The sequence below is a fragment of the Choloepus didactylus genome, chromosome 4 (genome assembly GCF_015220235.1).
Source record: "Choloepus didactylus isolate mChoDid1 chromosome 4, mChoDid1.pri, whole genome shotgun sequence".
NCBI classification, from domain to species: domain Eukaryota; kingdom Metazoa; phylum Chordata; class Mammalia; order Pilosa; family Megalonychidae; genus Choloepus; species Choloepus didactylus.
Genome location: NC_051310.1, coordinates 17,398,761 through 17,425,615, shown reverse-complemented (window position 1 = coordinate 17,425,615; position 26,855 = coordinate 17,398,761). Strand labels below are relative to the sequence as shown.

The 26,855-nt window shown below is 36.8% G+C and overlaps 1 protein-coding gene across 3 annotated transcripts in view; it reads right to left on the bottom strand.

Annotated features, from left to right (window-relative positions):
- Positions 1-26,855, bottom strand: part of RPS6KA5 (ribosomal protein S6 kinase A5) — a 231,590-nt gene that overhangs the window by 27,492 nt on the left and 177,243 nt on the right. For all 3 annotated transcript variants that reach the window (XM_037832058.1, XM_037832057.1, XM_037832059.1), the window contains 7 exons: positions 14,699-14,849; positions 11,726-11,887; positions 10,395-10,520; positions 9,835-9,968; positions 9,037-9,130; positions 4,185-4,355; positions 530-721 (listed from right to left, as the gene is read on the bottom strand). In XM_037832058.1, the coding sequence (XP_037687986.1) occupies positions 530-721; positions 4,185-4,355; positions 9,037-9,130; positions 9,835-9,968; positions 10,395-10,520; positions 11,726-11,887; positions 14,699-14,849 (1,030 nt within the window). The remainder of the gene's footprint in view (positions 1-529; positions 722-4,184; positions 4,356-9,036; positions 9,131-9,834; positions 9,969-10,394; positions 10,521-11,725; positions 11,888-14,698; positions 14,850-26,855) is intronic.

Sequence of the window (26,855 nt, the reverse complement as noted above, 5' to 3'; positions counted from 1 at the left end):
ATTATGGCAGCCAAGGCTTCTTTCTGAAAAGCATGCTGATCATAACTTTTACCTCAATAAGTTATTATAAATATAAATATTTCTAATCTTCTCTGTTAATGGGCTAATTTAACCTAAATAACCTTTAATTACATTTTTAGCCTGAAACACTCACTGACTAGTTTTTTAAAATGTTTTTCTCTTAATGAGTCACTTTGCTATTTTTATACTATACCCAATATAATAAGCATATCTTCTGGAAGATAGACTATTGCTTCTTTTAAAAAAAAACAGCATATAACTTTTTTATTCATATAAAATCCAGCTGTCTTAAATGTTTTCAAATTAAAGCAAAATAAAAATTCTTACATTTTCTCCAATGTAATTTTAAAGAAAGGAAGATATTTTTTAGTCAGGCCTTTAACTGGCTATACAAAAAAGAAACCAAGCCACCAACTGTTTCACAAATTTAAGAAAAGCAGCAAAGAGAGAGTTAAGTACATGGGACCCCAACTGACTAACTTGAATGGCTCTACTGAAATGAACTCACCAAAATGACACCCAAACTCCAGAGGTCACAGGACTCATCGTAGCCGTTGTGATTCAAGAGCTCTGGGGCAGCGTAATGAAGAGTGAAGCACGGAGTCTTAAGAGGCTGATTATCAGGTGGCTTTAAGCGTGCAAACCCAAAATCAATTACTTTAATTTCCAAGTTATCATTTTCATCAGTGAACAATAAATTCTGCAAGATACAAACACCAAACAGATTACTCCTTAACACGTCCTGGGTTTTGGTGATCCCCTTTACCTGTATGTTGAAATCTGGCTTATGCGTAGAGGGGTCTGCTGAGGTGAGGCTGGGGAACGATCGCCAGCTTAGTGTTGCTTTCTGCTTTAGGCTTTTTAATATTATCCCAATTTTACAATGCTATGGGAAACACTTTTCCACTGCACCATTCCTCTTCTGATGTCAGACCCTTTGCGTATGCTTTTCCCTCGATTTGAACTTGTCTTTTACTTCCTTAACCAATCTCCCTGCCAGATTCCTCATACAGAGCCATCACTCTTAACCATTCCACCGAACCAACGTTAGAGCTTCTTAAATTTTCATCCAGCACTATTTACTTTCCCTTTCTAGCATTTTACATGGCCATATTACTAGTTTAATGTCCTTGTCCCACATTAGACCATAATCCATGGGGGCAAGGACTTGGTCTACCTTATTTGGGACTGTATCCCCAGGGCTTGGCACAGAAACAGTCATATAGTAGGTGCCTGGTAAACAGTCGTTCCTTTGATGAAACCATAAATAAAAGAGTTATGTAATATCTAGTAGAGTCTGTGAATGAAGGCATGGAGATATATACTACATTTCAGAATTATTTTCTTCAAAATAGTTAACACAAATATTTTTTGATGCTTAAAGATATCTTTGAATTATTTTAAAAAACATGTTGTTCTGAATCATTTGTCTGTTGAGGCTTCTTTCTAGAGCACTAAAATTTTACTGTACTACTTTTGTATTTAACAGATGCTTAATAAAACTCTACTGATGAACCAATAATCATTTTATCAGTATACCAAGCTAGTGCCCAACAACAAGTGAATCTGATTGTACAGGCTTCAAAAATTCTAACAAAATCTGTCATGTCTTTATGTCCATTAAATTATTCCCCAGCTCTGGAACAATATTGGTTTGTTACTACTATTTTAAAAGAAATAAAAGACATCATAGACCATTTCGTTGATACAAAGAAAAATCTTCCAAGCCTTCTGCTTAAATAAGCTAAAAATCAACAAAGATGGAGGAAAGAAAAAAGAAAAGCAAAAAAAAATAACAAAGTTTTCTTAAATTTTCTCTCATACAATGCTTCATCCTGAATTTGTGAAGGAATTAAAATGTGGCTATCATTAAACGTGAGCTTCACCACACTGAAGTCACAACTGGGACCCATGGACGTGCAGTCAGGGTGAGTCTCAGCAAATGACACCTGAGCCCCTCCCCAGCGCCAGGAGATGTGCTAGGCACAGAGAGTGAGGCAAGCACACCTGGCCTCTGCCTTCCTGGGGTCTGCTACGTCCTTGGGAATGACTGAAGTCTGCTCTAAATTAAAACCGAGGAGAAATGGTCTCAGTCTTTGAAGAGGAGGAACTGAGGGGATGTGGCATTCACTTTGATTTCGGGGCTTTGATCCATTCCTCCTATTCCTGAGCATGTAATATTGGAGCTTATTGCTCACTCACCTCCTCCTCTCCTAAAGCCCAAAGTGCAGAGTTACAGACAGTTCTACACAGAGTTGGGTATGGACAGTCAGGAATGGAAGGAAGCAACCAATCCATCCCCTTTTATCCTCATCTCCAGTTCTGCCTGAAACTAATTTGATATATTTTTTTTCTATCTTTCAAGAATATGGGGACAAGTTTGGAAAATACAGAGAAGCCTACTAAAATGTTAGCCAGCTTCTAAATTTATCTGATTCTCACCCAGAACTTATGATTTTGTCTATGCCGAAAATGAATACCATATAGATATCTACCAAAAGATAAATAATTAGATCTTAAAATGCTTTATCAATGGGAAAGGAATTAAACTTTTTACTTTGGAAATAATATACTCTGCCATTTAAAAGTCAAAGTGAAAGCTGTTTTATTATGCAAATCTTAATGCAAAGGTCCAATTTCATTTCTCCAAAATCCAGTTGGATTTAGGACCATCACTTGTAGAATGTTCTAAATAATCTGGTGATTCTGCTTCATTTCAGGTGACTAAAGAAAAGCTTTATAACAAATAAGAAGAATTAAAATACATAATACCTTTTGATCTAAAGTAGGAAGATAAATTCTGCTGGAGAGGACATTTGTATCATTTGAGTCTCATGAGATGACAGATGGCCATTTATCAAAGAATAAAACATGTTAAATGAAATCTATACAGTCATGGAACAGATCTTTTCAATTAAAAAAATTACATGCTTGTTCCTTGTCTACCAAGAAAACATTTAAGTGGTGCGCTTTCACATTCAAAAATAGCTAATTTCCAGTATACACAGCACCATGTTTTCAGTGGGCGTTATGTAGGAGAGTGAGAACTATGATGAAGAAAGCAGAGGGGTAGCTATCACAGTTGCAAGTTCATAAAACAATTCACTTTTGATTAATTACTAGTAATATGAATAACAATAACAGAAAGTAACAGAAGTTTAAAGACTTTAAAGGAACAAATCAATTATACTTAAATGCAAAGAATTCTTTTAAAACCTTCCTTTCCTCCAACAACCCAAGATACTTTAAATAAAAGGCAAAAATGGTGCTTTTAGAGAAATAATCTTTTGTGGTCTAATACACAAAGAATAAACATCAAATAATCTTTTAAATATAATTGGAAATGTATTATAATCACATTGTAATTAAAAATAAAGTTCTATTTTGGAGAGGAAATATGTATAATTTTGCATATGGTAAAAGATGATTCATTATTATCCTTTTATAAATTATTGGTTTCTGGTGTTCAGTTTTCATAGTTATTTGTTAGTTTTCTAAAAGGGAAGAATATTCATATTTTTGATACTAAAAATACTGAAGAGGGATCATTCTATAGTTAGAACTTTCTGTATTAACCTTTCCAAAGAAGAAATATATAAAAAGCTGCTACTTCTGCATTGCTACATAGTTCTATAAATATCATAGTACATGAGCACAGAAAGGCACATATATAGATAGTACAACTAATTGAAGCAAGACAATTCTTTATGTTTAAATATTTAGAATAGAACTACATGCATCCCTATTCATAAAGTAATCAATTTGATTGGAAATGTGAAAAATAAGCTTTAAAATATACTATTTTTAAAATCCTCAAAAATGGTATATATAGAAGGGATATTTTCTGCTACAAAAATTTCCATTGCTATTTTTAGTCCACAACTGTTGCATAAAGTATTTCTTCCACAAAAGGCTCTCACACTTACAAATCTAACGTCAAGATGATCAGGTGGCAAAAAAAAAAAAAAAAAAGAGAAATTTATTTTAAACTGAAATAGAAAAGAAAAAAAAATTCAGAAACATGAAAATTTGCAAGTATCTATTTAGCAGAAAGTCCTGTAAGTTAAAAAACAAAAAACAAAACTAACCCACACATACGTACATAAAACAGAAAACCCCACACGTATTTGGGGACTTCTATAAGAGACTATGTTATTCTATACCTCGGGTTTCAAGTCTCTATGCACCACTCCAACATCGTGCATGTGGCTTACAGCTGAGACAAGCTTCCTCATGATGCAGCTGGCTTCAGTCTCACTGAAGTGTTTCTTTTTCTTAATGCGTTCAAACAGCTCTCCCCCATTCAGAAGTTCCATCACTAGAAATGTATGAAGCTAGAAAAGAAAAAAGAATAATGTGGAGGGCCTTAATAAAGATGGGGAGAAGTCTGTTAATGTATAAAATATTTATTGACTATTATCTAGCCAATAATTTTAAATAATACAGCAATCTTTGTATTTTGCGGGAAGGAGGTGAAGGACAATGTGGGTCTTTTATTTATTTTTTTTTAAATTCAATTTTATTGAGATATATTCACATACCATGCAGTCACACAAAGGGTAATGTGGCTCTTTTAGAATTCTATTTTGGTGACAGAAAATTTCAATACTGCTGTGAAATTTTTATATATCTTTTCCTTGACTAATTCTTTCATTTGAATTCCACTCCAACTCTCTGTATGAAGTTTACAAGCCTTTCTTTTTAAAGTGTGACTTAGAGCTGACAATAATGTGAAATCCTCTGCTTTAATTAATATAGACGATTACTGACTGAGTATGAACAGCTGCCCACAGGAGGCCAGGCATACCCATTCAATGGCAAATTTACTTTTTAAAAGAGGCATTGTTTGATGATGCCCTTTTAAAACCTCCTGTTAGACCTCAACAGATTAGCTTCAGGGTTCCTGTTAATACCCATGGTAAATATCCACAATTCATTGTGGATTAGTAATCATTTTTGATACCAACAGCTTTATCTTAATTAAACAGCTATTTTATAAGTTATATATGTGGTATGCTTTGCATACAATTCCATAAAGAAAATAACAGGAACTCTTAAAAAGGCAAAGGACTTAATCAGCTCTCAAATGAACAAATGGTTTAGAAAAAAATATCAAAACAATATTCAGATAAAGTGCTATGAATTATAGCATTGTCATTTAACAAACAAAATAAAATTTGTCTCCTTCTGAATTAGCAAAACCCACAAAAACTGCTTCATAAAAATACAATTATAAGTACATTATCCTGCCTATGTTAGACAAATTGTAAAGGGTGAACACCCTTTTATTTTCCATTTTTTCATTGTGAACTTTAACATACATATATAACAGTGATAACTTTCAATGTACGATTTCACAAGTAGAGAGCAAATCTCAAAGAATGTCATGGATCACAGTTCCACAACTTCAGCTATTTCCATTATTGTATAATATAACATACATACAGAAAGGTGTCATCTCTTAATGTATAGCTCAAAAGCAGTTACATAAGTAATTTCAAAAATTGTTATGGGTTACAGTTTCACAATTTCAGTTTTTTCCTTATTATGCAATACAAGGTATATACAGAAAGGTGAAGACCTTCAAGGTGCAATTCAACGAGCAGCTAAAGAGCAAATCCCAAGGGATGCTACAGGCTACAGTTCCACGATGCCATTTACCTCCTTCCAGCCATTCCAACACCCCAGCATCCAAAGAGAAAAAAAAAAAAAAAAAAAAAAAAAAAAAAAATATATATATATATATATATATATATATATATATATAATTATACAAAGTTACAGTATTCACAGACCTTTGTGCAATCTTATCTTGTTTGTTGCTACTCCTTCCTCTCAATCTCTTTCTCCATCTTCAGGGGTGTCTAGGCAGTTTATATTAAAAGGGGGTGTCAACAGTATGGGGAAGGGGGCTGCATCTGATTGTTGTTCTTAAAGAGGCTGTTGCCTCTGGGTTTTAGGACTTGTCTGGCATAGGAACACTCTAGTGGATTTAAGTTTCTGAAAGATAAAACTTAGTGAGTGCATCTTTTATAGAATATCAGGTAGGGACCCAGGTATTTGGGGACTATTTTTGGTAAGGGCATGGCATACTGTGGCCAGCTGGAGACTGCAAAAGAGAAACCTCCAGGAGAGCCTCTCTCAGCCACTGTGACCTCAGCTTGTTACCGTTCTTTTCCCCCTTTTGGTCAAGTAGGCATTTTCAATCCCTCACCTGCCAAGGCCAGGCTCATTCCTAGGAATCATGTCCCACAGGGTGAACACCCTTTTAATAAGAGAATTGCTTTCAGGTAACTAGATATCAATCTAATTTGAGTCTCTACAGTCGACAAAGAAGGTCAAAGTTGAAGGTGTATTCTATGGAGGCCAGTAAGCATTAAAAAAGATGAAGGGCAGTATCTATAGTAGTTTAAAAACAGGTTTGGGAGTCAAACCTGGATTTGAATACCAGTTCTGCTATTTACTTATGATCTTGGGGATATTAGTTTATTTCTCTCAACCTTAGTACCCTTACCAAAAAAATGTAGACAACAATGAGAAAATGCATGTGGTCAGCTGGATAATGGCCCCCAAAAATATCTACATCCTATTCTCCAGAACCCATGACTGTGGCCTTACGTGCCAAAAGGGACTTTGCAGATGTGACTGAATGAAGGGTCTTGAGATGGGAGATTATTCTGGTGTGTAAGCTTCTCATAAGGGAGGCAGGAAGACTGGAGTCCATAGTAGATGTGACTATGGAAGCAAGAGGCTGGAGTGACGTGAGGAGGGGGTCAAGAGTCAAGGAAAGTGGGCACCTCTAGAAGCTAAAAAGGCAGGTAAATGGATTTTCCTTTAGAGCCACCAGAAGGAATCAGACCTGCCAACACCCTGTCTTTGAATGGGTCAGACTGATTTTGGACTTCTAATCTCCAGAACTGTAGGATAATAAATTTGTATTGCTTTAAGTCACTAAATGTGTGGCCATTTGTTACAGCAGTAATAGGAAACTAATAAAGTGTGTAAAGGACAATCCATGATACACAAAATGAACCATACTGTTCCATAACCAAAGACTGAAGACACACCCTCAATCAACTTCACACATTAGTTTAAAAGAAGACAATTTATATTCTAGTAACTCTTGAATATAAAAATAGCAAATAATTTGAAGTGATGAAAAAGTTTTGGTAGTGGATGGTGGTGGTGGTAGCACAACACTGTAGATATAATTAATGCCACTGAATAGTAAACTCAAAAATTGTTAAAATGGCAAATTTTATTATATGTATTACAACAAGAAAATAAAAATAATAGTAAATAAATTTAACTTGTGACACAAACAAAAAATTAGGGATCTAGTTCCCAAGCTCTGACATCAGTCTGAAAGTCAGAAGTCAAATGTCTGGTTGTGATGCTACAAGGGGCACTACTGCAAAACCAGAGGGGATGTCTAAGGTTACCCACCGATTCCTTGACTGACATGTGAATTTCCTCCATATCATCTTCAACAAGAGATTGTCCAGTCTCTTCTCATATTTTGTGGGAAGGAGGTGAGGGACAATGTGGCTCTTTTATTTATTTATTTTTAAGTCAATTTTATTGAGATATATTCACATACCATGCAGTCAAACAAAGCGTAATGTGGCTCTTTTAGAATTCTATTTTGGTGATGGATCCATTATCACTGAATAGCTCGATGGGGTGTGAGGTGGTAGAGGATCAAGGAGAACCAAAGAGAAAGCAGATGATGATGTCATTTTTGAGTGTTCACTTGTCTGCTGTGAAAACCAGGCCATGTTTCTGCCTCCCCTAAGGCACTATTACAAAGTAATTAAAAGCTTGAGCTCTGAAGTTAGACTGCTTGGGCTCAGAACCTAGCATCACCACTTATAAGCTGCGAGATCCTGTAACTTATTGTCTGTGAGTTTCTGTTTTCTCACCTTACAGAGTTACTGTAAGCACTGAATAAGATGGTACATGGTGACTATCTGGTTGGGACCTGGACCACAGAAGATATTCAATAACAAATGGCAGCAGTTATTACAGTACGATGCTACTGCTGCTGCTGCCAGAGTTTCACCAAGATGTATCCTTCTTTGGGAGATTTCAATGTGGTAGAGAACCAGGCCACATTATCCCAGCTGAAGTACGTTACAGCAGCACAATGAAGAGAGCCTAGTACTGGAGACCAGGTTCTCCCCACTAGATTTTTACTGACTGGCTACGTGACCTTGGACAGGTCTCAAGACCCTTCTGAATCTCAGGTTCTTCATTGGTAAAATCAGGGCAAACCACATCCAGGACAGGTTTTGGCTCCTGTCCCTAGTGTGTCTTCTTGAGCAGAACTTCATCTCTAAGATAGTCTTGGGGGAAAGAATACTGTAATGGAGCAATCTCTGTCATGGGAGGTTGCAGCAGGAGGGTTGAGAAGGAGATATGGACCTGATACAATGGTGTCCCTACCTTATCCAAAGTTATAAGCTTCTGTGTTAGGTTCCTGTTAAAAAGTAGGACTGAGTGCTGAAGAGGGAGCAGCATGACCCGGCTTATGGTCTGAGAATTTGCTTGGCATTGGAAGATGAAAGAGGAATATCCTTGCCTTTTTTCTTTTTCTTTGTTCTTAACTTGCAGTAATTAGGCTTAAGCTCTACTCTAGAAGTGAAAGGAAACTTGAAGGCTGAAAACCAATATCCATTACTGAGTACTGAGAGGTAAGCAGAGACTACGTCATGGTGGGGGGCAGCTGAATGGGCAATAAGCACACTCACTGCAGCCGATGACAGTGCCATTGAGCTCCTATCTCACTGCCCTACCTTCCATGGCATATGTGGCTTCTACTCAGTGAGAAAAGCAGAAGTGAAAGGATGAACTGATTTGGGGGTGGGTAAGAGTGTGTGTGCTTTGGTTTCTCTGCCCTCTCTGGTGATTGGGTCATGTCCCACATCTCTGACTCTAACCCAGAAGCATCACCAAATCTGCTGAAAGACAGAACGTTGTACGTGAATTAGTACACACAGAAAAAATGTGTAATACCTGATCATGAAAAACTTCATGCAACTTCACTATATTGGGGTGTCCTTCACAGAGTTTCAGAGCTGTTATTTCTTTCTGAGTATTGGCTTCCATCCTGCAAGATGAGGTAGTTAGCCTCTACATATTTCTTCAAGCTTTTTATGCCAGTATTGCCCCAAATCTAATTTTGTTTTTATTTACAGTGCATTTAGAATATATATATGTTAGAGTATCAGAATGAGGTGTCCAGGAAAGTAATGAATCACACTACCAGAACAAGTAACACATTATTCTGGAAAAAATTTATATATCTGAGTCAGAAAAGAGCTAGTCATATGAAGAAATGGATGCTCTACTTGTCCAATGATTTGGTATAAGAATATATAATCATGGAGGTAATAATTAGTTACCAAAACAACTAGCTGGCTCTGAAAGATTTAACTTGCTAAATAATAGTGGCTCCCTAAATAATTTAAGAAAAAAGTATTTCAAATATACAACTAATAAGAATAGCCACATCTGCTGAAATCACTAAGCAAGTCTGATTAAATATCCCTGCCACAAGAAAGTTTTCTCATAATAAACTCAAAAGCATGACATACTATGATTTGTGCCTAAAATGGATTACTTTATCAGAAAATATCTACTACAGCTAAAAGTATATTGGAACAACTCTCAGATAAGCCAAGTAGTTAAAACCCATGGGTAAAAAGCCTTAAAATATACCATTAATACTCTTTTAAAGAAATATCTTCATTTACCAAATGAACTCATTGGTTAGGATGAACACATAAGAAACACTACCAGAAATGGTCATACCTTTTGCTGATTATTTTCACTGCAAATGCTTGGCTACTTTTTTTATGTACACACTTTCGACAAATTGAAAAACTTCCTTCTCCCAATGGTCTGTCCTTCAGATCCAGGTCATAGTGTTGATAGAATGGAGAGTCCTGATAAGAAATCAACAGCATTTAACTTAAGAAAATATTAGTAACACACAGGGATAAATAAAATTGTAGAGTAATAGAAAATTATTAATATTAACATGAATGGAATATATCTGTAATCTAAATTTCATCTAATTAGAGTTAATTTCTATTTTTATCTAAAATTCATCTAATTTGAACTATTTTTATCTATAGCATTTATTTAAGATATATATTTTATATCACTAAAAAAGCTCATTTAAATTATGTTATAATTCTCCAAGGCAAACATTACTATTCCCATTTATTCATTTTTAAAAATTGTGCTTTAATCAAATAGTAAGCTTATTAAATTCACCTTTACAGACTTGAAGACATTAATTAGTGTTGGCATTTAAACATTCATGAAAACTACAAGTATGTCATTTAAATAACCACACATCTTTATACCTTCATCATTGCACTCCTGGCTACATTTGTAACCCCAGGACGTTCATCTCCCATGTCAAACTGAAGAGGATCTATCACAGCTGCATTACGCTTGAACAGAATAGAAGGCGCAACAAAGGAATAGCCCTAAAACAAAACAAAAAAAAAACAAAAAAAAAACAAAAAAAAAAAGAAAAGGTAGAGAAGGTAGAGAATAAAGACTTGAGACTTTGCAGTTTAGCAGACTAGATTGTGACGATTTTTTTTCTTAAATCAAGAAAAAAATGAATGAAAAACATTCAAATATTTGTTGAGATAAATCTAATTTTATTTTATTTGCAATTCAAAATGCAGGATCATTTCGAATCAAAAGAAAAATGCTTTTCAGAAGGAGATAATGCCATCTTCTGGCAGAATTAAACCAATTCAAAATTAAAAGACAGAAAAATACTTCTACTGCATTCTACCCACAAATTGGACTCCTAGCTATAATTCTTTAGCACTGCTGATAAATGTTTGCCTATTAACAAGCTAACTGCTCAAAAAAGATAGTTAAGTGGTCCTAGTGCTAACAGTTTTCAAACTAGGAAAATAACAAGTTTTATTACAGTTAGTTTTATTACAGTTAGTTTCTAATTCAGCAATTATTTGACATTACTTCAGAATAATTAAATTTAAAATTGAGTTTTGGAAAAAACATAAAATCTAACTGCAGAATGGTGAGCTGAACCAAAACTGGTATAATGATAGACAGTTAATCGGGTCAAGCTAGTTCACTCAGCAAACACTTCTCTAACATCTACTATGGTCCTGCACAGACATTGGTGATGCAGAGTGAACAAGAGAGACGCAGTCTGCATGGCCAGAGTAAAGTATTCTAAAGACACACTTAGAGGAGTCAAAGAAATGAAGCCATGAATATTTCATCTTAAGTCTGACAAACATCTTTCTCTAAAAACAAAATCCTTTCTAAATCTTTGTTAAATAGCTGGAATGCAATTAGGATTACTCACTGAAGAAAAAAATCAGGTAACACTGTTTATTGACTAAGGATCCTTTTATGTAACTAAAGGTAAAGTAAATTAGTTGTGAATTTTTTTATAAAAGAGCCTGAACAAAAATAAAATGCCTGGCATAAAATTAACACTTCTTTATGTTGAAAATAAACACACAAACAGTACCTGCTGTTTAGCAAACCACAAACTTCAGTTTTGCAGTATCTTTGCGCTTAATAATTCTTAAGATTAGAAAATCTTTTTTTTTTTTTCCAAAAACCCATTTTAATATGGGAAAATTAATCTTTTCTTTTGCAGCACACACAGCCAGTGTATGCAGGCGTACTCAGGGATTACCTGGAACAGCCTCTCACAGCTCTGGGGAAGTGCTGCAGGAGAGTAGGTGGGATCCATTTCTGTGAACTCCTCTGCAAAGTTACTCACATCTAATTCATCCCGAATGACTGGCTTAAACGGTGCGGGCACTTTTTTGGCAGCTAAATCATCCCAATTTATTTTCTAAAGCAGAGCAAGAAAATTGGTACAAAGTAGAAATCAATCAAGTCAACATATATTTTCCAGGAATAGCAACTACAGATTAGGATTTTTAAATGATTAATAAGGAGAGAGGCTAAAAATAAGGGCACAGATTTCAAACCAATGATTAATATTCTTTTCCAGGCAAAAACACATTTTCAGACTGCAGCTTACAGGCTTCAGCCAACTTTGTGTCTAAAAGATGAGACGGCTGCTTTACGTCACTGGGGAATCTTGTGCTATCCTCTGGGGGCTTCAAGACACCCTAGTTTACCTTTAGGGATAATAGAAAATTAATTTTGTCCTGAGCTTCTAGAGACAGGTATTAAGCCAAAAAAAAAAAAAAATCAATAAAGGGCTTTAAAACACTGTGGATACGAATACTAACTCTAAGGAAACTCCCTGTTTTCTAGAGGCAGTCTTACTTCACTCTCCTCCTGTATTAGCCTTTCCTTCTGGTCATCTGGACAAATTAAAAAATAAACAAACTCGCTACAAATCACACATTTGCTTATGTCTATGCATTTAAACGATACCAACTATCATACTGATCTAATTGCTCTTTTCTCACTGAATGAACTGTATTCAAACATTTTAAACACTGCCTCTTTCCTCCCCCATGGAATAATCCAAGCTCCCTTTCTACCCATGTCAGACATTTACTGTTTACCTGCTGTATTTGACATCATTCAAATCTAACCCACTCTTCTGTCTTCTTTATGTTGCTGCTAGCCACTTAAAACTACATCAGGTAATAACTGAATTGAATCCTACAGATATTCTATGATCACATTTCTTTGAATCTAAGATGCTATCTTTGATAGTAAGATATACCATTACTTTACATACTACTAAGAAAGAAAAAAGAATTACCAATTAGAATAGTAAGATGCTGTCCATTATAAGATGCATAGTGATTTCAGGGTTGGTAAAACATGAAAAGTTGCTATTCTTGGCTGATGAAATTCACTTACATAAAATGTTTTTATTATGCCCCCTTGTGGATGCGAAGGATATAAAATCATTAAATTACAGATTTTCAAACTTTTAGCTAGAATGGGTTTTAGAAATCATTCAGTTATCTTCTTTATTAGATCCAGAAGGAGATGGAAGTCCAGAAATAAGAACTAATGTTTTCATTTAAAGATTAGCTGGGGGAAGAGTCAGGATCAGAACAAATTTCTTGGCTTTCTAGTTAGTATTCTTTCCTTGATCTGGTTGTAATGTTTTCCATTATAAGCATGTCATTTGTGCTTGGCTATTTCATACATACTGAGGGAAAACTTCTAGAATAAAGGGATAATTTAAAGAAATAGACTGTTAGCAGGAGAAAGTTTAGTATGTAGAAAATTGAATGCTATTATGATCCTCCCCATCCCTACTCCAATTTAGGGGGAAAAAAGACCATCTAAGTCCAGAAAAATAGAGCTCTAGTCTTTCCTAAAGTGTCCCTATCATTGTAAAAGCCAAAGCAATGAAGAAATCTAACATTAGTATTCCAAACTATGGAAAGGAGAAATTTCTCTAATGAGAAAGATATAATATTCACAAACACAAAGAACTGTGGAGAAAAATACAATTAGAGGTATTTTGCTTGACTAATTCCTTGAATTTTACCTGATTGTGAATTTCTGAGTCAAGCTGCTAAGCTAGATATTTCAAATAGCTTGTTCAAATATTACTATTCCCAAGCCATATGAATCTTTGAAATGCACATACTGAGAAGTATATTTTATTCTAAATGTATTTCTCACTATGTTACTAAACTTCTGTAGGACATGCACTAATATTTTTTAAAATGGTTTCACTGAGAAACTGGAATAAATATGCCCTTTTTTGAGTATAGAAGAACAAAGAATTCTTACTGTAAATCAGTATTTGTTTTTCATATTTAAAAAACTAACATGCTTAGTCTACAAAAGAGTTTTTCCTTTGTTTTAGTATACTCTTTTCATTCGTTTTGGTGACAATAATGTAAGGACTTAATTTTCAAAATAAAAACAAAACTTGGATGGTCTCTTTAAATCATAAATATTTAGGTCATGCTTATCAATAAGAAGGAATTGTTTAGAAGCCAAAAGCTCAGGGTTTTAGAAATCAAGGTCATGATATCCCAGGTTTGATCATTTTGACTGAAATAACTAGCCAACTTACTCTATTTAACTTATTTAATCTTTGATGGTTTTTTGGACTAAACTGAGCAAACAAAATTGAGCAGTTGTGCTGGTGCCCTGAAGAATGGTCTCATTAGGCTTTTTCAGAATAAGAAAGAACTGTCACAAGTAAAAAAGAAAATAAATGAATATCTCTCTATATGTTATAGATACTAATAGAGAAACATGTAGATTTTGAATTTTCTAAGATTTCTCCTGGGAAAAGAAGAAGAGACACAACCACCATCTAAAAGGTGAAGCACAGTGATAGCCATAGCTCATGAACTGAAAGAGGAGTAAAAATTATAATAAAAGTTTCCTCAGAACATATGCCTAATTCTCAAGATTATACATGGAAACCAATACCTAGAAACTCTAACCAACTGGAATGTGCAAAACTGCTATATGATCTTCTCCACCCCCACCTCACTCTATTTAGGGAGAAAAACCATTTACGTCTTAACAAATGGAATTCTGGTCCTTTCTAAAGGGTCCCTGCCACTTAAAAAAAGATGCAAAGGGACACTGAAAATAAGGAGAAAGTGACCCCAAGAAGGACTGTGTTCACTCATTTCACCAACAATGCTGAGCATTCTGAAAACAGCAGAGGAAAGGAAATCATCTGTTGAATAAATTTCACCTGAAAGAAGAGATGTTCTTTGATTTCATCTGCATCACGTGGACCACATCCTAATCTTTTCTTGGGATCTTTCATCAAAAGACGCTGAATTAGGTCTTTGGCTAAAGCACTCATTTCTTGAGGATAAGGAGGCTCACTTTTTAATATTCTCCTGTAGGCAGATAAAGCTTGCTATTAAAACAATCAGAGGATGAAGTTATAGTGACATTTTTAGCAAAATCAAGTATAAGTGAAACATACTTTGAGACTGAACCACATGTGAAAAATGGAGATAAAAATATTTCAAATAAGATATCATGAAATCAAAGTTATGAAACTTAAGTAAGCTGGAACAAAAGGCATTGAATCAGTTTTCAGTAAAAATCAGCCCTAATGGGAGGCTGATCCTTAAATACTTAATTGAAAAAAAAAAAAAAAAAGGTGGCAGTGACTGCTTAGGGCTATATCAGAATTGTTATGATCAAATATTTCACAATGACAACAACTATTAATGAATTCAGGTAGGTGAATTCATTAAAAGGACAAAAGAGAACTTCAACTTTATCAGGCTCACATAATCTTTCCCTGTGTGCCAGCAAACATATGGGGCCGGCGGGAGAGCAGAGAGGGAAATAAGACCCAGGCAGGATGAGCCAACCATTTGGATATGGTTCAATTCTTGATATCTCAAAACAGACACCAGAGCTTTTCATGGGGGTGAAAGCATCTGCTTTGTTATTTGCTACTATAAAACAGATAGGCAAACCCTATGAGGCAGGCGGAGCCCAGAAATGGAGTAAACTCTACTATTTATTACGGAAAATAAAAAAATTAACATAATCAAGTATCTTGATGCATTTTTCTAAGGTCACAGAGGAAACCAGTCCAATCCAAACACACTTCTCTACCTCTTAAAAGCCAGATTAAGAATTTAATAAGAAAAAATAATGGAGGGGAATGACTGAAATTAAGAAGCATGACACAGAATATAAATGAAGATAAGCAGTTAGTTATTTGGTTTATAAAAAGATCCTCTATATGGGTCAAAATATTAATAACTGTTATGGAACAAAAACAGATATTAAATGTATAAGGAATAGATAGTGTAATAAGAGCATAGACTAGGAGCCAGACCGAGCTCAAATTCCAACTCTGCCGCTTTTTGGCTATGTGACCTTGAGGCGGTCAATTAACCTCTCTGTACCTCTGTTTCCTCAACTGTAAAACGGATATTATTATGACTAAATGAATTAACACGTAAAGTATTCAGTACAGCATCTGGCACACAGCAAATGTCTGATAAGTGTTGGCTATTAACCATTCTATTCCCTCATTCTAAGGCAGCCACACAAAAACACAGGCATAGAAACTGTTTCAAGTACTCATTGAATCAGTAAAATGATAGCAGAACTGTTAAGTTTTTACTAAAAAGTCCATCAGTGTTCTTAATTTAAAAGATAATTCTACTTCTAGCACTCCATTGTGGGGCCAAAGAAAATGGTGGTAGGACAGGGAAAGGAATAGTACCCTCTCTTATTTTTTATTTTTTAGTATTCCTGCTCACTGCCTGTCAGCGTTATCAGCATTGGAGATAATCCTCTCCCCATATCAGACACAGGCATATCAGAGCAAGAAACAGGGAGTTCTGTTTCTCAGGAGAAAATAGGCATAATTTTCCCAACTTTCTCCATCTTTAATTTACTTCCACAGGCAAGAACTCTTCATGTAAGATCAGGGCATAGCTCAATGTACTTTTTTTTCTTTAAGGCAATTTTATTCAGATATATTCACATATCATACAATCATCCAAAGTGTACAATCAACTGTTCACAGTATCATCACATAGTTGTGCATTCATCACCACAATCAATTTTTGAACATTTTCATTACTTCAAAAAATAAGACTAAAAATAAAAACGAAATTTAAAAAGAACACCCAAAACATCTCATACTCCCTTTTCCCCCTATTATTCACTTTTTGTCCCCTTTTTTTCTACTCATTTGTCCATACACTGGATAAAGGGAGTGTGAGCCAAAAGGATTTCACAATCGCACAGTCACACTATATAAGCTATATACTTATACAGTCATCTTCAAGAATCAAGGATAGCGGATTGCAGTTCAACAGTTTATGGTATTTCCTTCTAGCTATTCTAGCATACTAAAAACTAAAAAGGGACATCTATATAATGTATAAGAGTAACCTCCAGAATGACCTCTCGACTCCATTTGAGATCTCTCAGCCACTAAAACTTTATTTTGTTTAATTTCTCTTTCCCTTTTTCGTCAGGAAGGCTTTCTCAATCCCAAATGCCAGGTTCAGTCTCATCCACGGGAGTCATGACCCACGTTGCCAGGGAGACTTATATGCCTGGCAGTCATGTCCCACATACAAACCAACCACATTTTGCTCCCATTCAAGGTTGCATGTAATTATGGTGTTTGAATAAACCAACCACACAAGTTAAATTATATAGTCTGCTACAAAAAGTATAGATTTTGCACCAAATAAACATCTCTTCCTATGGTCTCACACAGCAGTTGAAGTTTTAAAACACAGTCAATATCATCCTTTTCCCTTTAGCCTGATTTATCTTAATCCTAACCAAGTCCGTTTTGTGTGTATCTCTAATTAAAGTCTCAAATTTTTTTCAGCTTCTTTAACATTTCCTGTATGGGGTAATACTGACATTCATAGCTGCTGAACGCTGGCTCTGAGTCTCAGGTGTCACACAGATACCCAAAGTTCCAGGGACTAACCAAGTTATACACAAATGGCTCATCATCTCAGAATATAGAAACAACCATCACAACTCAGGAATAGATGTGACTGCTGTTAAGAGCTTACAATCTAGAAACCTTTACTATTGTCTTCCCCTGATAACCTATGCTCTCAGATTCAATTCTCAGAGTTTGCACATTATAGGTAGTCCATATTAGTGAGGTGTTATAATGTTTATCTTTTCGATTCTGGCTTATTTCACTCAAAATACTGTCCTCAGGTCCATTCACCTAGGTGCATACCTCAAAACTTCATTCCTTCTTGCTGCCATTTGGTATTCCATTGTATGTATACACCACAGTTCATCATTCTGTTTATCCATCAATGCAACTTAGGCCACCTTCATCCATTGTGAGTCATGAACATGGCTGCCATAAACACCAGTGTGCAGTGTCCACTCATGTCCCTGTTCTGTTTTTCCAAGTACATACCCAATAACCAAGTTGCAGGACCATATGACAACCCCATAGTTAGCTTCCTGTAGAATCACCACACTGCCCTCCAGCTGGGCTGTGCCATTCTACTTTCTTATCAACAGGGAATAGGTATATCCCTCTCTACACACATTCTCCATCACTTGTATCCCTCTTTATTTTTTTAAACAGTTGTATTCACACACCATAGAATCCTCCCTAGGTAAATAATCTATGATTCCCAGTATAATCACATAATTATGCATTCAACACCACAATCTATATGAGGACGTTTCCATCTCTTCCCCAAAGAAAGAGGAAAAGGAGAAAAAAATGAAGAATAAAAATAATAAAGATAGAAGAAAAATAAAAATAAAATACAATGAATAGGTCAGATAACATCACCACCACCAAGAATCCCATTAACACTTTCTTATATCCCCCTCATATAGATATTTAGCTTTGGCATATTGCCTTTGTTACAATTAATGGAAGCATCTTTCAATGTTATCATTAACTATAGACTCTAGTTTGCACTGATTGTATTTTTTCCCCTATACCTTCCAATTTTCAACACCTTGCAATGTTGACATTCATTTGCTCTCCCTCATTTGAAAACATTCTTATATTTGTACATTTAATCACCATCATTGACCACTCTAGGTTTCTCTAAGTTATTCAATTGCAGTCTTTATCTTCTATCTTTCCTTCTGGTGTCTTACATGCCCCGAGCCTTCCTCTTTCAACTGTGCTCACATTCATCTTTCTTCAGAGTACTTACAATATTGTGCTACCATTACACAGTATTGTGCTATCCATTTCTGGATCTATACAATTAATCCTGTTGAACCTTCTGTACTCCTTCAGCATCAAATGCCCGATCTCTAACCTCTTTCTATTGTGTTTCAACTCTCAAATTTTGCTCATCATTGTTAGTCCATATTAGTGAGACCATACAGTATCCATTGTTTTCTTTCTGGCTAATTTCACTCAATGTAATGTCTACTCTCTACCATTTTGTCTTTTGGATTTTATATGTCTATCTCACATTATTTTAATTTTTCCCTCTCTCTTTTTATCCTTACTGATAGTCTTCATTTCTACACTCTTCTCCAAACCTCTCTCTCCTGTCTTTTCCTATCTGCCTGTAGCACTCCCTTTAGTATTTCTTATAGAGCAGGTATCTTGTTCATAAACTCTCAGTGTCTGTTTGTCTGAAAATATTTTAAACTCTCCATTTTCGAAGGACAGTTTTGCCAGATACAGAATTCTTGGTTGGCAGTTTTTCCCTTTCAGCATCTTAAATATACCATACCATTGCTTTCTTGCCTCCATGGTTTCTACTGAGAAATCCACACATAGCCTTATCAAGCTTCCTTTGTATGTCATGGATTGCTTTTCTCTTGCTGCTTTCAGAATTCTCTCTTTGTCTTTGACATTTGATAGTGTGATTAATAAGTGTCTTGAATCGGTCTACTTGGATCTTTTCTGTTTGTGGTAAGCTGTACTACTTGGATCTGTAATTTTATGTTTTTCATAAGAGATTCAGTGATTATTTCCTCCATTATTCTTTCTGTTCCTTTTCCCTTCTCTTCTCCTTCTAGGACACCCATGACATGTACATTCATGTACTTCATGTTGCCATTCAATTCCCTGAAATGTTGTTCCTATTTTTCCATTCTTTTCCCTATCTGTTCCTTTGTGTGTAGGATTTCAGATGTCCTGTCCTCCAGTTCATAAATCTTTTCTTCTGCCTGTTCAAATCTGCTGTTGTATGTCTCCATTGTTTTTCATCTGTTCCATTGTGCCTTTTATTCCCATAAGTTTTGCCGATTGTTTTTACAAACTTTCAAGTTCTTCCTTATGTTTACCCAATGACTTCTTTATATCCTTCATCTCTTTTGCCATATCTCCCCTCAACTTGTTGATTTGATTTTTGAACTGATTTAGGAGATATGATTAATAATTAGTTGTTTCAATCCCTGTATCTCAGTTGAAGTGTGTGTGTTCCTTTGACTGAGCCATATCTTCATTTTTTCTAGTGTGATTTGTAATTTTTTGTTGTCTGGGCATCTGGTTTCCTTGATTACCCCAATCAGATTTTCAAAGACCAGACAGGCCTGGGTCTCAGGAGAAGGCTGTATTAAGTATCAGGTTTCCCTGACGGTGAGACCCAGCTGATTGTCAGACTTTCCTGTGAGGCCTCTAGACTCTGTTCTTTCCCTATCCTGCCAAGAAGGTGGTGCTTGTCAGCCCACAGCTCCCTCCTGGCATAAAGAGGTGCAGTGTATTTAATTCCCAGTGGACCCAGTACTGGCCAGGGAACGAGGGTGTCAGAAGCCATGCTTAAGCTGTATATGAGCTGGGCCCTGCCCCCCTCTTTTATTAGGGAAGATAAGCCCTTTAGGGAATTGTCTCCTGGACTTGAGTTTTTCCTTTGACTCTCTGACCATCTTAACTCCACCGTTGCCTGGGTCAGTGCTGACAATTGAAAATGGCTGAGGCTTTCTTTAATGAGCTACTTAGAATAAGAGAGGAAAAAAAAAAAAGAGGGAAAAAAGCAAGAAGTCCCCTTTTCAGAACCAGTCCCTAGCCCTCCAGTTCACCAGGCAAGAACCGGAATTGGTACCCGGTTTTGTGTGCCCCTTTTCTTGGGGCACAGCCCTTTCCCAGTATTCTGATCTCAACGGACTCCAAGAATCTGTAGTTTTATTTACGTATTTTTTTTTTCTGTCAGCCCTGCCTCCCCTCTGCCAGGATAAACCTCCAGGTTCCTTTCCTGCTTGCTCCAGGTTTATCTGTGCTCATAGCATCTGTATTCAGTAGTCCAAATTTCTTAATTACAACCACAATTGGAGCTTGGTTGAGCTACATTTCCTTGCTCCCAGCAGGGACTGCTACTTTTTCTCACAGCGAAGTTTTGCAACTCAGCCTACCATGCTGTTGGGGGTATTTAATTCCCAGTGGACCCAGCTCTGCAGTTTGGGGAGCTTTACTTACAGTTCTATGCTGCGATTTCAGCCATTCCATCTATTCCTGACTGGTGTACAATGTTCTCTGGTCATGCATGACCCCCATCAGTTGTTCCAGACTATTTTCTAGTTGTTCCTGGCTATTTACTAGTTGCTCCAGGGGACTAACTAAATTCCACACCTCCCTCTGCTGCCATCTTGCCCTGATCAATGTACTTTTGCTGACATCACTTAGAGGAGTGACTAAGCACTCTCCATTATTTCTTAAACCATAAGTCAGTCAGCATTTATTGGGCATGTTCTCTATGCTAGGCACCAGGTAAAGGCACAACATACTCTTTTTGCCCTCAAGGAACTACCAGTCCTGTGAAGACATACGAAGAGAAATGTCAGTCATTGGGGGTTCATCCACAAAAGGAGGGAGCACCAAGAGAGGAGAGAGCCCCAAAATCAGGGCTGGCTTCACTGAGATGCCAAGACTGGAAGGAGGAACAGACGGGGACCCATGTACAATTTGGGGGAGGCTGTTTTGGGAAGACAAACAACAGTGTCAGTGTGCAGCCTGGGCCATGTGTGGGAACTAGTTTCAGATCTGGATGAGGCAAGGATCAGATCAGGAAGTAACTGGGTTTACAGTGGAAATATGAAGGAGTTTCTGTTGAAAACAGTGCTGCTGGAAGAGCAAGGAGAACAACCAGTGATAGTCCCAAACCTTTCCCTTTCCTTAGGGAAGACTACAGCCAGAAAACGAACAGGAGTATCCCCCAGCAGATGACAACCATGCCACACCCATCCAAAAGTGACAGTGGGGACCAGCAGCAAGGTTAGAGGAGACTCACTGAAGGTTCCTGCTGTCCCTGCAGACAGGGTGCACAGAGCTTCCCTAGCAGGACAGAGAGGTTCTGAAGACTGTTTCTGTCACTTAATTCCTGCCATGCCAGGAAGAAGAACAGAAAAAGCTTAAACTTTTTCTCCATGTGAAGATGATCTTGGATATGCTTTCTTCTTACACTGCTACCTTGAAATACTGGGTTAAGATAAAGGTGGAATGTCAGATGTGCCGGGTTATTGTAAAAGTAAGCCCTGGCTGTGGAGAAAACTTTGATATCTGACATCCCAGGATGCCTTCTTCAGCTGTAGGCTCCAGGGATGCTCCTGGAAGACTTGGGGCTCACTAAAGAGATAATGTGACCATCATGTTCTCCAAGTTTCTAATGTCTGGCTACCTAATGAGGAAATAAAGTAATGCATTTTGAAAATGAGGCCAGTATATTGAATTCAAGCAGTGATACTTTTATCCCTTTTAGAGGATGAAAAATGAGTCATTACTCTATTTGGATCATTTTTCTGTTCTGTAAAGAAAATGAAAAATCCTACCCTACACTTAACTCTCTTGCAACCTTTCTGTTAGAACCAGTTTCACTGAAGCTGCCTTAGTGGTAGGATTTCATGTAGATCTCTAACAAATAGCTTGAATTGTGCTACTCCCTCAGCATTGGTGGCTCTTGAAATTCAGAAGCAAGAAATCCTGACTACTTGTAGTAATGTGATAGTGTACTGCATTTCTACCAAAATTTAGCATAGCATTTTTACATTTTAATCAAAATTGTCATTGCTGAATGCCTCATTTGCCTGCCCTTTAACAGTACCAGCCATTAGATGAAAGTTTTCGGCAAAGATTTCCTAGAACTGAATGATGGTACAAAAGGCAGAAAATACTCCACCATGTGTGTCTTAATCCATTTCTTTTACCACCCTAAAAGTCTGCTCAAAATGGGGTCTGAAGCTGACTTAGATTCTTTTAGTTGAAAGGTGTTCTAAAGGCCACCTAGCCCACACCCCGCTAAACTCGACAGCTGAGTAAGCAGAACCCCAGGGAAGCCAAGGGCTGTCCCAGCCCACACTGCAAGTCAGGGCAGCCCAGGACTCAGCCTCAGCTCTCCCTCCACTATAAGTGACGCATTCCCTGCGCTCTTGGTAGTCAGGAGAGTTAAATAGTGACCTGGCTTCTCTGTCTGGTCAACATTTTGATAAAATTTTTTAGTAATTTGATGGAGATCATGTAAATTTTTATTTTATTTTGAATGGTGAGGGTCTTATTTTAAAACCCATTTATGTGAATTGCAATCTTGTTTCTTCCGTTAAACCATGAAACAATAGTTTACACTAGCGGGGAAGACATTAGAGTAGCCTTTTAGAATGTAGTAGCAATTGTGAAGAACTTGGGGGTCTTAAAATTCCCAATGTGCTTATACCTTCTGGATCTTAAATCCAATTGCTAAAATTTTAAACTATTTTAACCTAATGTTTTTATCACCAAATTTTCTTTAACAGTGTTCATTTTGTCATCAATTTTCTTGGGTTTGATATATTCGGTAAGGTGGCAAATATGCTTTTCTTGAAAGCTAATTCTCATGGACTGACGTAGCACCCAAGTTCCTTTGTTTGTCATATTCACTCAAGTACCTGGCACAAAATGCACCAAACCTGAAACAGCAGCTTTCTGTAAATGCTCATGAGTTTGTATTGTTAATATAATTGTTGATCCACTTATGATTTGTGCAGTACTGTATATGTGTAGAGATTGAATTGTCAATAAAAACAATGTGGCTTCTTTGTGATCATTAAAAAAAAAAGTAAGCCTGGTAGATGAACTGCACCTGGACGGAGGACTGTGAGCTGGTACATAGGCCCTGAGGGTTTTCAAGTCCAAGACTATATAAAAGACTTTTGGAGAACACAAGCTTTGGTTTCCTTGTGTTATCTCTTATGGCCAAGGTATCCTTGTGGGGGCTTGGGAGCTCTGCTCAGGGGCTGTGATAAGATAGAGTTTCTGTGTTGAGGCTGTCTGCACCCCAGCTACTGGAAGGACCCTGATGAAGCAGTATGATGCTGTCATGCTGATACACTACATTTCCAACCCCACATCCTTTATAAAACTATGTAACACTGGTGCCAGAGTGCAGCCGTTTTGAGCGGTGAGTGGGGATGTCAATCTGAACCTGAGCCCACTGCTGGCTGTGCAGAATGGGCACTGCAAAGGAGGGTGTGGGTGGGAGATTCCCAGGAACTTCTACTCATTCACAGTGCTAGAGCACCTGCAACAAAGGCAGGAGACATTTCACCCATTCCAATGGGCTTGATGTCTGAACTGGTAATAACCCAGAGTCAGTTCTCTTTCCCTTCTTCAGAACGGATGTAGGAAACTCCAGAAATGAGCTGCAGTGGGGTAGGACCCAAATCAATCTTAAAGCCCTCTAAAATCAGAACAGGCTCTGGGTTGACACACATCGTACACACTTCTTCACGTGCATGTTATCATTTAATCCATACAACAATCCTACCAAAAGGATGCTTTACTATCCCTGTTTTACAGATGAGGCAAGATCTCTTTCAAAAAAGCAAAAAATATAAATATGAATTAAAATTCCAACAAGATGTTCCACAATACAGAGAATTTTACTATTCATCTGCAAGAATAAGCACATAACAACACAGCCAAAAATTTTTCCAAAAAGATAATTAGAGAGGGAATTTCCCTAACTACATATTGAAATGAATTCTAAAACAATACAGTAAAATCAACAGCCAAATCAAGAAACAGGAAAGCTACTTGGAAAATACCCAGGCATTTATAAAAACTTAGTATTATTTTTTTAAATGACCAACCAACACAGGAAAGGCTGTGCTGCTCAACAAATGAGTTAGGAAAACGAGCTATTTGGGAAATAACCATGTTAATCCCTTGCCTTATACCACAACCCAATATAAACTCCAAATGGATTGAAAAATTACATGCAAAAATAAAATGGAATAAAATTTAAAACTATAATAATATAAAAACAAATAGAAGATTCCTTCCCATTCATGAAAGTTAGGTTTTTGAAAATCCATGTGGTAAAAGAAATTCACAATTGACTAGCCTAAGAATTTACCAATTGGGGTAAAAGCATCAATATTAAAATTAAACCTATGGATCTAAATTTTCTAAACGGTACAACTCGACAGTCGATTTGTTCAAACACCACAATTGCATGGAACTTTGAATAGGAAGTGAGATACGGTAGGTTAGTATAGGCTGCAGTGAAATAGTGACACATCCTAGAGTAATTTGGGCAGATAATAAAAAATATATTTACAGCCTCCCCCTCCCCAGCCCCGAGGATCTGGGGGAAGGTGCGGATGTATTGGACATCCTCACCTGGACTGGTGTTGATGTTGTCACAAACATTGGGACTGGCGGTTTGATGTGCTGAGCCCTCGAGCATAGGACTTGCCCTTATGAAGCTCATTACCACAAAGAAGAGCCTAAAGTTGTATGTAATGGTGCCTAAGTCTCCCCCTGAGTACCTCTTTGTTGCTCAGATGTGGCCCTCTCTCTCTCTAACTGAGCCATCTCAACAGGTGAACTCACTGCCCTCCCCACTACGTGGGACCCGACTCCAAGGATTGTAAATCTCCCTGGCAACGCAGAGTATGACTCCCGGGGATGAATGTGGACCCGGCATCATGGGACTGAGAGTATCTTCTTGACCAAAAGGGGGATGCAAAATGAGACGAAATAGTTTCACTGGCTGAGAGATTCCAAATGGAGTCGAGAGGTCACTCTGGTGGACATTCTTATGCACTATATAGATAACACCTCTTAGGCTTTAATGTATTGGAATAGCTAGAAGTAAATACCTGAAACTACCAAACTCCAACCCAGCAGTCTGGACTCCTGAAGACAATTATACAATAATGTAGATTACAAGGGGTGACAGTGTGATTGTGAAGACCTTGTGGATCACACCCCCTTTATCTAGTGTATGGATGAGTGGAGGAATGGGGATAAAAACTAAAGGACAAATGGGGTGGGATGGGGGGATGATTTGGGTGTTCTTTTTTCACTTTTATTTTTTATTCTTGTTCTGGTTCTTTCTGATGTAAGGAAAATGTTCAGAGATAGATTGTGGTGATGAACGCATAACTATGTTATCATACTGTGGACAGTGGATTGTATATCATGGATGATTGTATGGTGTGTGAATGTATTTCAATAAACTGAATTTAATAAAAAAAAATAAAACCTATGATTGAGAGAGAGATGGATGGGGGGATAGATATGCATAAGCAAGGATGGTCAAACATTCAAGGCAGGATTTACGTGGTAAATACACAGGTGTCCAACCTAAGCAACTTCTCTACACGTTAGAAATTTTCATAACATAATATTGGGGGAAAAGGGGAACCTAGAAACCCTGTATGTGTGTTTTGCACATTCACTAAAATATAACAATAAAAAATTCTCAATTAAGAAAATACTAATGGCCTTGAACACATTAGTAATAATGGGCAATGAGCACTTGTGCACTTCAAAGTCTTTGCTCAAGGATCACCTTATCAGAGAAACTTCCTAACCATCTGTTCCTTGTTTGCTAAAGCTGTTTTGTTCATTGCTCAATTCTCAGGGTCTAGAACATTGCTTAGCACATAGAAAGTACTCAACAAATATTTACTGGATAAATAGTTGTCTATTGTTTGCCATTTACCACACCTTTCCTCACTCAGGATCTTTCTCCTTCACAGTTTCAGTGAGATGCTCACAGTAACTTTTCTGCATTTTTGCAGATGGTATGCATTCTTATAGGTTAGTTCCTTGTTATTTCTATTTGGTCATCTATTTAAAGGTTCACAATCTTTCCTGTTTTGTGACTTAATGTTGTTGATTCTTACTTCCAGGTTTCCATGTGGTCCTAGAATTATGGAATTACTTAAGTATAGTATATGCCTGCCTGAGTTAGAAAGCTTTCTGTGACTTAGCTTACTCTAAATTTTTGTCCAACATTAGGGGAACAGTAAAGTATATATTGGCACTCAACAGTATATTCTACAGCCATTACAAAATTATGTTTACAAAGGGTTTATGATTAGAGAATGCTTATGACACAAATTTAAGCAAAAACTGCAAAATATAAAATTATGTTTCTAGTGTAAGCACAACACTATGCAGGGGGAAAAGACTAAACTGA